The sequence below is a fragment of the Molothrus ater genome, chromosome 2 (genome assembly GCF_012460135.2).
Source record: "Molothrus ater isolate BHLD 08-10-18 breed brown headed cowbird chromosome 2, BPBGC_Mater_1.1, whole genome shotgun sequence".
In the NCBI taxonomy this organism is placed as follows: domain Eukaryota; kingdom Metazoa; phylum Chordata; class Aves; order Passeriformes; family Icteridae; genus Molothrus; species Molothrus ater.
The window spans coordinates 88,784,306-88,796,342 of record NC_050479.2 but is presented as its reverse complement, the minus strand read 5'-3'; the positions used below and the strand labels follow the sequence as shown (position 1 = coordinate 88,796,342).

The 12,037-nt window shown below is 48.7% G+C and overlaps 1 protein-coding gene across 2 annotated transcripts; it reads right to left on the bottom strand.

Annotated features, from left to right (window-relative positions):
• Nucleotides 1–33: 33 nt before the first annotated feature.
• On the bottom strand, nt 34–11,965 carry C1R (complement C1r). Of its 2 annotated transcripts, XM_036404290.2 has the most exons (11): nt 7,233–11,965; nt 6,327–6,561; nt 5,900–6,092; nt 5,576–5,719; nt 5,255–5,451; nt 4,621–4,768; nt 4,424–4,545; nt 3,763–3,841; nt 3,235–3,375; nt 1,504–1,578; nt 34–1,275 (listed from the first exon to the last, which is right to left on the bottom strand). In XM_036404290.2, coding segments are annotated over exons 1-11 (2,139 nt in total). In that variant the 5' UTR covers nt 7,235–11,965; the 3' UTR covers nt 34–472. The 2 variants fall into 2 exon arrangements, with proteins under 2 accessions (XP_036260183.1, XP_036260182.1); XM_036404289.1 differs by lacking the exon at nt 7,233–11,965 and having other exon boundaries at nt 6,327–7,140.
• Between the last annotated feature and the right edge of the window lie 72 nt (nt 11,966–12,037).

Genomic DNA, 12,037 nt, shown 5'->3' with positions numbered 1-12,037 from the left:
AAAAAAATAGACAAAAAACCATGAAACACCTGGTTTATCCAGCAAGTATTTTAATATTCATAGACTCCTACTGATGCCAATGGGCTTATGCACACTGGCAGAAACCATCCTTCTAGGAAGTCTTCTCCCTGCAACCTTCCCACAAAAGAGAGTACAAAAGTAGACTGCAGTAGTCTCATGATATCATCAGCATTTCAAACCATAACATATTTGCTGTCATGAGATTTCCTGAGACAATTAAGGCTTCATCTGGTTATATGATTTGTATGAGCCAGAACGTCCACAAAAGCATCTCCCAGGCTGCCAATGCTACAACCAAACAGCATGGCAGCTTTCAGAAGGGCTCATGATGAAGGTTACATGTTTTGTGTGTTCGAAAAGCCTTTGGGACATCATGAAAAGCTTTGGCTATGATTTGCTGTGTCTGGAAATTGATATGCTAGTGGTGCTTCAGGTAGTAGGACAGCAACATCTAGGGCCTGTCCTCCTTTACTATCCCATTGATCCAGTCCAGATAGTTGAGGATCTTGGTGTAGAAGCCATAGCCCGTGCCACAGCCGATTCCCCACGAAACTATGCCGGTAGCCACCCAGCGACCACTTTCCCTGTCCAACACCGTGAAGACGCTCCCACTATCCCCCTGGCAGGTATCCTTCTTGCCTTCCAGGAAGCCCGCACAGAACATGTTCTCAGAGAAAACCATTGGGATACCTTTCTTATTACTGTCTAGCCAACTCTGACACTTCTCTTGAGCCACTGCTGGTAGGCTCACGTACTTCAAACTGCTTGAGATGCGGTTTTTGTCCACACCAAAGCCGCTTACATAGCCCATGTGCCCATGCGCATAGAACGAGGTGTTGGTGGCATCTGGGAGACAAATGGGCAGCAGTGTAGGGCCCAGAGTTACTGGGTTTTTCAGCTCCAGGAGGGCTATGTCCCCGTTGAAGTTGTGCTCATCATTAGGGTTGAAATCCGGGTGGATAAAGATCCTACGCACAGGGTGGTTACCCATCTTGTGGAGCTCATCTACATTGGTGTGGCCGAGGAAAATGTCAGCCTCCTCTGCCAGCTGCTCCAGGCTCACATTGTTCTGTACTCCTCCTTTGGGGAAGATGGTGTGGGCAGCAGTCAGGATCCAGCGATCGCCCAGGAGGGCACCACCCCCTCGTCCATTGATGCCAGTCAGAGCCTGCCAAGGAAAATTGCCTCTCCTTGCTGCTTTGCCACCCAAGATCCGCTGGACTTCAACAACGGGATGGACTGGCTTCCCACACACTGCGGAGAAACACAAGATCATGACACCTACCCTCTGTTGTCCTGGCTTTTCTCTCTCTTTCCTTGCCATCACTGTTTAATTTCACTTAATTTGGCTTTCTGGACAGTTTTACCTTTTCCCTCCCAGATACCGATATCCTCAGCCCCCTCCCTGCATGCTGTCCCAGTTTAGTACCAATTGTAAGCATGAGTCAGAAAATACCAGACAAAGTCAGAGTTTTTACTGACCTGGCAAGCAGGATGGAATTCTCTTCTGGCCATCTTGATCCAGCCAGGTTCCCTCCGGAGAACAGGTGAATCTTTCTGTAGGATGAGAGGGATGGGAGTGAGACCCAGGCCTGCAGGCATGGGGTGAGAAAACGGAACGGAACGGAATGGAATGGAATGGAATGGAATGGAATAGAATAGAATAGAATAGAATAGAATAGAATAGAATAGAATAGAATAGAATAGAATAGAATAGAATATTTTCAAGAGGTTCCTCAGTCCTTCCATCCCAAAGCACTCTTTCCTGGGAAAAGCTGCCTGTGGTAGAGTGTGAGATGTTTCTGTCTGTACATCTTGGAGTGGCACCTCAGTTCCAGGGGAGCAGTAAAACTCAGGCACTGTAGAAGAAAAGGTTGAAGGGCCATCTGCGTGAAGTCTTATCTTCACTGAGTCCACAGGTGTTTAGAGCACTGTTTGACCTTATTTAGCCCAAAGAAGAGAGAGGAGTAGTAAAAGCATGGATTTTAGATTCAAACTTCTGGTGTCGGTAGTTTGCAGAGAGTAGGACAAGGTGGTTTGTCCCAGAAATGGGAGTCAGGTACTGTACATGATAAGTACCTATTTCTGAGCCTAAGTTGCAGGTCAGCTAAACTTCACATGTCACCTCTCAACACAAACTCCACTACCTCCAACACTCTTGCTTTTCTTAGAAAGTTTGTGGTGGTGACTAAAAATAATTTTTGTACAATTTTTCTTAACGCTGAAGTAAATGCTTCTAAGAAAGTGTTTGCTGTTCTCTTTCAAAATTGATTAAATTAGGATGATTCCCCACCAGAATTTGGCTGCAGCTGATATTTGCTTGCTCCTGATTTTTCTTCTGATGAGACTGGTCTCTGAATCTATATGAAGGAGTTAAACTCAGATGCAAAAACAATCAAATTGAACATTTGTACCAACTTGAAGAACTCTTTAGTAGCATGTCGCCGCTCTCCAGCACGCAGCACAACTATGTATCTATGCTGGTAACTGTATCCAGGAACTGATTCAGATTAATCTTTTTTTTTCATTGTGGAGGCTAAATGAGCAGCCAAGGCAAGGAAATCATGAACTCCTTACGCTGTTCTTGGAATCAAAGGTCCTGCGTCATCAAGCAATGTCTCAGGTGTAAAAAGAAGGCATGTGAATGGTTTGGAATGATGACTTAATTTTTATGAGGTGCTGCATTAAAATAGATTTTTCTGCAAGTATGTTATTTAGCTCTTAGATATCTCTGCAGCTAAACAAAGATTTCAGATATTCCAAAGAGCTAAACAGCACTGCACTGGAGTGGAGTGTGTGTTTATTTATTTGCCTCTGTAGCAACTCAGACTGATGCAGTGAGTTATGTGAATTTTGGTCATTCCCAGACAACATGCCTCAAATTTCAGTGAAAGAATGAAATCCACCAGAAAAGAATGAAATCCATTAGGAAAAAAAAAAAATCACAACTCTAGCTGAGAGAATATGACCTTTGGCAAAAGTTAAGGGGAGCATGGAAGAGGGATTTGATGGGCTCTGTGAATGAAGCAGGGTGGGAATAGGCTGAGACAAGAAGACTCCAGAGATGCTGCAGGGTCAAGAAAAGACTGGAGAGTCTTCACAGGAGGCAAGCATGAGCCCTAAGGCTGGAGAGAAGAGCCAGTTCTAATTGGAAATGTGAGAGGGCTTTCCAGGCACAGGTCTCCGTGGTGTCCGTGTGGGATTAGGACTCACCGCCGCCTGTCCCAGTGACGATGTGGTAATAGGGCTCATGGCACCGGTATGAGATCACCGACTGGTACTCATTGTTTGCAGGCTCCTTAAGGTAGCTGAATGCACCATTGGTCAGGTTTTTGGGGCTGCCACAGTTCACAACTACAACAGAGGGAAAAAAAGAAAACATGAATCAACGGCAGACTGACTGCAAGTCTGGGCATTGGGGCCAGGATGTGAAGGACCAGTTAGGACAGTGGTCAAAGAGAGGTTCTCCCTAAAGAAATCCCAGATTAGGATCTTTTGCTTTTAGATATTGCAATATCATAGTAATTTCGGAGTGATACTTAGGCATTTTTGTAAGGGAGGAAAAACATTTGAATTTTTGCAAGCAGAAAAATGTGAATCAATGGTGGATCTTCATAGGTCCTTCCAGACAGCACATCCATGAGGCTATGGACTAAGTGAGTCAGAGAGGCTGAATTTCCCACGTTCCTGGAGGAGGAAAGCCACAGCAGGGGATGTCATCCCCATTCTCAGATCACTCACCTTCACAGCGGGGCATGGGTTGATGCCATGTGCCATCAGCCTGGCAGACAGCCGTGAAGGACACCAGCTTTTTGTCACCCTACATGGGAGAGAAAAACATCTGTTGGTTGTACAGACCCCTAATTCCTTCCCCACATTTAAATATTATTCTGTGTGCCCATCTTTTCACTGCTGTCCAATATTTGCCCCACTGCAGCCTGTTCCAGTTGCTGTCTCCTCTTTTCCCTCTATCCTATATTTGCCACAGGCTACACATTCTTCATAGCAGGCCAAGATACCAGCAGCCAGCACCTATAAACCCACAATGAGTCAGAGGTGCTACCCTGCCCTGGCAATAGGATGGCAAGGGAGGCAGGTAGCATCTTCTGCTTTCATCTTCTGGTTTCATATCCTTCCAAAGAGGTGTTGTCTACCTTGTCTAACTTTTCCTGAGATCTTTGTCTTTAGTCTTCTACCAGGGCTTCATGAAAGAGTAACTGCATAAGGAAGAGAGCTGGGAAAAGAGAAAACACTGGAAGAAAGCTGAGAGAAGCAAAGAAGAAACAGAAATTACAAGAGGTTGCCATGAGTGAAATCTCCAGAGGAAGTTCAACCAAAGGTGAAAGGCACAAACTGAAGACAAAACAGAATATGGCTGAAGGGAGTGGAGAAGGGATCTCACCTCCATCAGGTTATACCCAGTCTTGCAGCTGACAACAACATAGTCCTGAAATTGGTACACAGGCTGCAGGTCTCTGATGATGGTGAACTGATCCCGTGGGACAAGCTGTGGGCACCGTATTTCTGTGAGACAGTGGGACAGATTAGGCTGGGATTAGTCAATAGGCTGTAGTAGCCTCTGGGGTAGAAATCTCTTACTCTCTGAGGTGTAGTGGATCTTCCAGCCACGGCTGAACCCTGAGTCATCGGTGAGGAAGAGTATATCCACCTCATTGCTGTTGGTTTCAATGATGCCAGGTGGTTCCCTGCCACAGAATTCACCAATCTCTCTCCCTCGGGCTTGGATCTGATGAGGAAAACATGTATCACAGGGATAGAAACAGAAACACACATGCCTTTCTGCCTCAGTATGCCTGTTTCAACCCAGAGCAAATGTGCCAGAGTGCCTGTGATGGTGAATAGGGCTGGTTGTCAGACCCATCTTTGCTGATGCCTTCACTGACAGATCAGAACTACAGACTGACCCAGCACAAGCTCTGCTTCTCCCTTATCTGAGAATCAGAGCTATCAGTCCCTGAGATTAAATCAAAGGGAAATTAACCTGGAAGAAGGATGTTTTTTTTTCCTTCATTCACAGGGGCCTATGACCCAGATCCTCCGACCTTAGGACAGTGGTAATTAAATGCAGTGAGGGAGAGACAGTGCTGGGGCATTCATGCTGGAGCATTCTGCTTGTGCTGATCCCATATTTCTCATCTTAATAGTGGTGTCCCCATGACTCCTGTCCAGGTCTGGCAGCAGGGTTGGGAGGAGAATTTGCTAATCTCAGTACCTTGAGCTGGTCATAAGGACAGTGGACTTGCTGGTGATCATCAATCTCAAAGGGTTCCAAGAACCTGAGGGCGATGGACAGGCCCTTCTGCAGGCGGATGCTGTAGTTACACCGGAGGTATTCGGGGTAGGGCTGCGGGTACTCGGGGCTGCTCAGGTACCCAGACGCCTCCGTGAACAACTCACTGCTGCACTCCACTGTGAAGAGGAGGAAAGGACAGGTCACATCGTGGGGCTGTGCCTTCTGCAGCCCTGCCATCTGCTTCCTAAGTCACTTCTCCCAACCCTCCTGCTCCTCTGATCTTTTAAACTTTCTCTTTACCTTTGCAGGAGTGCTGGTCACTCTGAAGCTGGTAGCCAATCCGGCAAGAACAGAAGTAGCCACCCACATAGTTGTGACAGAAGTGCTGGCATTGAGGCCTTTCATAGTTCTCGGCAGCATTGTTAGGATCACATTCATCCAGATCTGAAGACACAGGAAGTAAAGGGGCAAGGGGAAGAGAGTGTTAAACCTCCTTGCTCTACACTGATATTACTTAGAGATCTATATCCTTGTCTGAAGCTTCTCTATTTGCCTGGCAAGGAAGGAAATTGGTTGGAGCCACACAGGCTTTTCCTTCTGCATGCTGAGGGTATTTCCACTCACCCACAGCTCTGTAGGATGCCAGGAAGCCCCTGTAGGGAATCACTGTGCCGTTGTCTTCATTGGAGAAGTCAGAGTGAAATTCCAGGTGCATCTTTCTCCCCTTAGATACAAACTCCTTTCTTCCTGGGTGATTGCCTGTGGTCGACCCAAGCTGGCCACAATATCTGCCCAAATCCCTCTTGTCTGCTTTGATCTGTCAAAGTTAAGGTGAAATCAGTGCAGCCTCATAAGATTGAGCCTGCTCCATGCACTGATATTACCCAACCATGAGCTGTCAGTGCTTGCTCCTCCCATTTCTATCTTTAACTCCTTCCCTCTCCTTGTGGGAAGCATCAGAGGAGGCCTGGTGGATGAAGAGCCATTGCACGTGGTGGCCCCTGGGCTGCCATCTCCAGGCACCCCCTGGCCCAGGAGTCTGTGCACATACCTTAACATAGTCATAGAAGCAGGACTCAGATGGCTCCAGGTCAAAGTATTTGAAGGTCAGCTTCACCCCGTAGCCTTTTGGGACCTGGATATCCCAGATGCTGATGTTATTGTTGGGATATGGCTTGGGATAATTGGGGGATCTGATCTCCCCAAAAAGGGGAGAACCTCTTGGGACCGGACTGGAACCGATCACTCCAAAAAAGAGGAAGGCCCATGGGAGACAAGGAACGTGCCTGTGAACATGACAAATAAACGATGACATTGCACAAAATTAGGTCATTCAAATTCAGGGGAGACTTCTCAACTGATTTGTGCACTGTCCAGAGGAATGCAAACACAGGAAGCCTAGTTGCTTGGATCACTCAGGAACAAGAAGGGCAGCTGAAATGAAGACACCAGCACTAACAAGGTTCCAGCAAGCCACTGTACTAGCCTCTACTGAGAAATTCATTAACCCAGGAAGCAGCGTGGAGGAGCATGGGTGAATTCCCTGAGTAAGGTCTGTATGTCCCCAGAAGCTGTAGGGCTGATTCTTATGGAACCAGGAAAAGTTTGGTCCCCCTTGACCCCGGGCCAGTGAGTTGTTTTGGGTGATCACTAGTTTAGGATCCTTGGCCAGGATCTGAAGATCTCAAGCTCCGTTTGCTGTGGAGCAATCCTGCCAGTGTCTCCTGGGCAGCCCTCTAGCCACTCATGCCTCCAAAAGTTGGCGCTCACATTTTTTATCTCTCATTCTGCGCATCTCCCCCCTTGCCCTCTGAGTTCCTCCGGAACAAGCTCACTGCTCAGCGAAGCAGCTTAGTCCCGTTGTCCTATTCTCCTCCCTGGAAAGGTCTGAGCCCCACGACCCCCACCCTCCCCCAGGGCTGTGCCGGCGCGTCCCCCTCCCCAGAGCCCGACTCACATCTCCGTGCGCTCGCCCCTGCCCGTGCAGCCCGGCGGAGCTCGGAGCGGCGGCCGGCGGGGAGCCGGGGCGGGCGGGACGGGGGGAGGAGGAGGAGGGAGCGAGGGAGGCAGGAGCGGGGAATAGAAAGCAAGACTGCGAACAGTCTGGCACCGGACCAGGTCGGTCCCAGCGCCGGCTCTGCTGCCCTCTGCTGCCGAGAGCCCCGGACCGGGGACACGGGCGAACACGGAGCCGAGGTGGCCCCGGCCTGGCCACACAGAGCCGAGAGACCTCTTCTGGCCCAGGAGGCAGGAAAACGATCGCCTGAGACCCCTGCGAGGGCTTGGTCTGCAATCCAGAAGCTCTTCCGAGTTTGTTCCCACTGAAAATGTCCTCCTAGGAAGTCCCCCTCAGTCCCCCCGGGCTGTTTTCTGGTTTAGAAAGATCAGAAAATTTATAGTCTTCACAAGTTAATTCAAACTTTAAAAAATCAAGCTGAAATGAAGCTGTCAAAAAAGATAAGTTTTCTCAATTCTGATCTGCTGAAGAGCACTTCTGAGAATTCTGGGGGGTGGGAACTGGGATCCTCTTCAAGAAAAGCAAGAAGCTTCAGGCACTTGAGTTAAAAAGATATTAAGAAAAATGAAAGTCTACAGAATTAAAGGCATTCTGAGAACAAATCCCTTTTCAAGGACCCCTCTTGATGTTTCTTCTGCAAGCATTTTTAGGAGAACCAAGATAGATAGATAACGCACTCTATTTAATGGGGAAATGAGAAAATATAGCAACTTGAAAACCCCTTTCAGGTTTTTAACAACATAGTGCCCAAGACATGTATTTATGTCCCCAGTTTTATGAAGTTTAAAATTTCTTGGCTTTCAGGCTTTGGTGGAAGAGATAAAACACCATTTTAGTGTTTTTCCTTGGAATTATGAGTGGCTTCAGAGAGGTTAGGAAGTGTCTTGCATTGAAATCAGAGGAAGTAATTCACAGCCACAAAAACATGTTGAATGAAGATGAAAATAGTGTTAAAAAGAATGAAGAAAGCAGCCTTGGGATATTTATGGAAGTGTACTAGAGAACCCGTTCACCATATTTGAATTATTATCCCAAAAAGATGACATAAACACATAATTAATGCCACAGTTATAATACCATATGGCCCCACATATCAGATTTAAGATTATCCTAGTACTTCCTGATGTCCTCTGCATGATGAACACACTTGGGCAGGCTCACTGCTGTGCTGTGCCATGCTGGAGTGGTTTCTTACTCAGAAACCACACCTGGAAAGTAGTGGGAAGAGTGGGAAGAGTGTTCCCTGGGAAAGCACGGACAGACAGACAGCCCTGGGGATCCTTTGTAAGTAAGTGGATAATTTCCCTGTGTCCTTGACAAGCAATCTGCTATCCAGGGGGCACTTACTGGGAGTGCCCCGTGACACTTTCAAAGCACATCTCCCGTGTCTTCAATGCCTTCTCCCGTCCCGATAGCATCATCTGGGAAAACAGGAGACGACTTCAGCTGGTGGAGCAGGGGTGGCTGGCTGGGGACACAGCCAGCCCGAGCAGCCCATCCCTAACACACATCCCAGAGACCGCCTGGCTGGGACAGCACAGCGGCACCCTCCGGGCAGCTCCAGTGCTCCCACTGCTGGCCTTCCCCTTCAGGGGCTCCGGGCGATCCTCTTCCTCCTGTTAGGCTGGGGCCAAGAAATAGCATGTTTTTTCCTTGGAAGGACATATGTGCCCATCTTTGCTTAGGGGCAGAATTCCTGCAGGACCACGGAACATATGTAGGACCACAGAATGCTAAAACTAGCCTCTCTGTGCTGCCTGCTGGCCTCAGCTGCATTACAAGTGGTCTGAACAATAAATACAGACAATATCAGAGCAAAGTAAAAAAACTGTAGATCTTCAGCATGGTCAAAGATGCCAACATCCTCTTATGTAGCAAGAACCCTGCTTTGAATACAGTGTCTTACAGGAGGTCGTTGGAAAGAAATCTGCTTTACAGACTAAGAAATCATGAAAATATCTTCTGGCATGTGGACTAGATCCTCTTGTCCACAGTGAAGAAGGAGCTGGATACTTTATCCTCAAGCCTGAGTCAAGGAGGACAGAGAATTACCTCTGTTTGGTCTCTTACAGCTGTACCACCTACCCTACAGCACAGCAGGGCTGCAGACCCAGGCTCACCTATAAACACTAAGATGCTTCCCCAGGGCACTCTACCTTCAACCCTGTTGGTTTGACTACCCAAAGTACCCAAAAGCTTGGCTGGAGCCCTCTGGGGACATTGCCATTGGGCTTGGCCTTCACACAGTCAGGCCTGTGCTGTCCACTGGCTCAGCACTCTTTCAGACAAATCATGCTGCTTCTGCAGCTCTGGCTGGTAGGGAGAGGATGATCAAAACCAAAAGAAGATTCAGGACTCAAACAGTGGGTCTTTCCCCTGATATGAGATGGTGAGCAGCAGCAACAGCACGTTGGAAGCCTGTTTCTGTGTCTTCTAAATCAAGGAGCAGAACCAAATGTGTACCCTGAGGGGTACACAGTTCTGCAGCACCAGCCACTCACCAATATCACACCTCCTCCCACCTATGTCCTCCCAATATCACAACTTTCCCCTGCTTTACAGTGGCATCCTCACTTCCCATAGCCTCATGTCTCAGCAATGCAGTGCTGTGGGGTAAAGTCACCATCTGCCTTAGGCATCACACCGTTCATGAGTATGAAAGGAAAAACTGGATTATTAATGCTGGTAGTTACTACCTGAAGGCCTAGAATATGTTGCAGTACTAACCCCTATGAGTATCATTAGTGTGGGGACCACATCAAGTGAGTAATGACTCTTATCTGTGGTTCTGGCCCAATCAGATGATTCCTGAAGAGAGGCTGTCATGGATACATGATGGCTGGCAACGAGTCAGAAGCAATCTACTTGGCCTATCACCTCACAGGCTTACGGGAAAATTACAGGGATGGCAGAAAAGTCTGGCTAATCACCTGAAAGCAATAGTGTCTGCCATCCAACCAGAATGTATGCTCAGAAGAGGAGAGTTTGTACCAGCTTGTGGTGCAGGGCCTGGAATGAGTGGATTAGTTGTTGATCATGCAGTCTGGAAGACAGCAGCCTGGACACGGTGAGGTGGGCTTGATGCTGGGAGAGTGCAAAGAGGGCAAAGAGGGCAGCAGTGGAACCAGCTCCAGCTGCTGTCTGCCTTCTGCAGCTTCATGATACAACAAAGGTCATGTAGATGTTCCCTATGGTAGAAGGAGTGATAGAAGGGCTGAGGTCTGCACAGAGCAGATGTGCTGGATGGCCTGGCTCTGACTGCTCACTGGCTTTGATTGTGGCACTCAAATTGTGGATACTGACAGGGTGCTCCTGCCTCATATGTCCTGAGATACAACCATAAAGAGTCAGAGGTTGACACTGTAGGCACAGCTGCAGCTCCCAGAGCCTTTGCCTATCACATGTTCTGAAGTAATGCTTTTCTCATGGCACTCATCTTTGCAGTTTCCTGAAAAGAAGCTCTTCAGAAAACAGTGTTTTTAAATGATTGCTGGCAGAAAAAATAAAGGGCTTATATTTGAAAAATTTGCCAATCTGTTGGCTCTTTGTGGTGTCAGTAGTTGCACATTTTTGTGTACCCTGCCTTTCAACCTTCTGTTGGGGGCAACCACAAGCATTTTTCAGGAATAACTGCCTGTGGACTTGTGCCCATCCCATCAGGTGTCATAATTAAAGAACAGCTCTCTTTGTGGCATGGGTCTGGCTGTTCAGGAGACCTCACCTCCTCTGGTTCTGCACCTTGGTCTCCGACTGCAGATAGCTGTGAACCAGTGGAGCTACGATGGTTGTGAAGAGACTTCACCAAGAATGCCAGAAGGAATGCTGGGACTAGAGGTGGTCACTGTGGTTTCTTACCCCATAAAGAGATCCTGACCCTTCCTCACCCATGAGACCTTCTCAGGAAGGCAGTGAACATGGGGCTGATTACTCCAGCCAGCCCTCCCCCTTCACACCACCACATGAGAATCCTAGACTCTGAAGGACAAGTTCTGATCCTACCCATCATGCTTGAGGACCCCAAGAAGCTGTGGCTGCCCCATCCCTGGAAGTGCTCAAGGTCAGGTTGGATGAGGCTTTAAGCCACGTGATCTAAGTGAAATGTCACAGAATCACAGAATCACTTAGGTTGGAAAAGACCTCCAAGATCATCAAATCCAACCTTTGACCGATCATCAACCTTTTGAAAGAGACCATGGCAGCAAGGGCCACATCCAATCATTTTGTGAACACCTCTGGGGATGGCGACTCCACCACCTCCTTGAGTAGTCCATTTCAATGCTTGACAATGCTTTCTTTGAAGAAGAATTTCTTCTGAATTCCAGGGGAGACCTGGAACGAAATGATCTTTAACAACCCAAGCCATTCCATGATTCTATGATCCCACGATCCCGGAAAGAATGCAGCATCCCCAGAGGACCAGAGAAGACGGCAGGTGATGCCTGCAGAAGCAGCCTAAGCTACCCCTGCCCACTCGGGCACCAACCCCTCCAGTCCCGGCGGGCATGGCGGGGTCCGGCCGCGGTGGGAGCGGCGGGAGGAGCGCGGGAGCTGCGGGGCCGGGCCGGCCCCGGGGCAGCCCCGCCCCGCTCCTCCCTGAGCGCTCTTATTCTGAAAGGAGCCTCCGCGCAGCCGGCGGCCCAGCGCTCCCGCCCCGGCCCATCCCGCTGCCCGCCTCCCGCTCCCGCCGGCCCGGCCCAGCCGTGACCCCCGGCCGGCCCGGCCGCTGCTGGCCGGTGGGCGAGGCT

Excerpts from the sequence above, each read along its gene's own strand:
- C1R (XM_036404289.1), bottom strand. The coding sequence starts at position 6,590 with ATGTCATCGTTTATTTGTCATGTTCACAGGCACGTTCCTTGTCTCCCA. Across the intron at positions 5,720-5,899 it reads GGCATCCTACAGAGCTGTGG|ATCTGGATGAATGTGATCCT; the intron begins GTGAGTGGAAAT and ends CTGTGTCTTCAG. Across the intron at positions 1,276-1,503 it reads AATTCCATCCTGCTTGCCAG|TGTGTGGGAAGCCAGTCCAT; the intron begins GTCAGTAAAAAC and ends GTTTCTCCGCAG.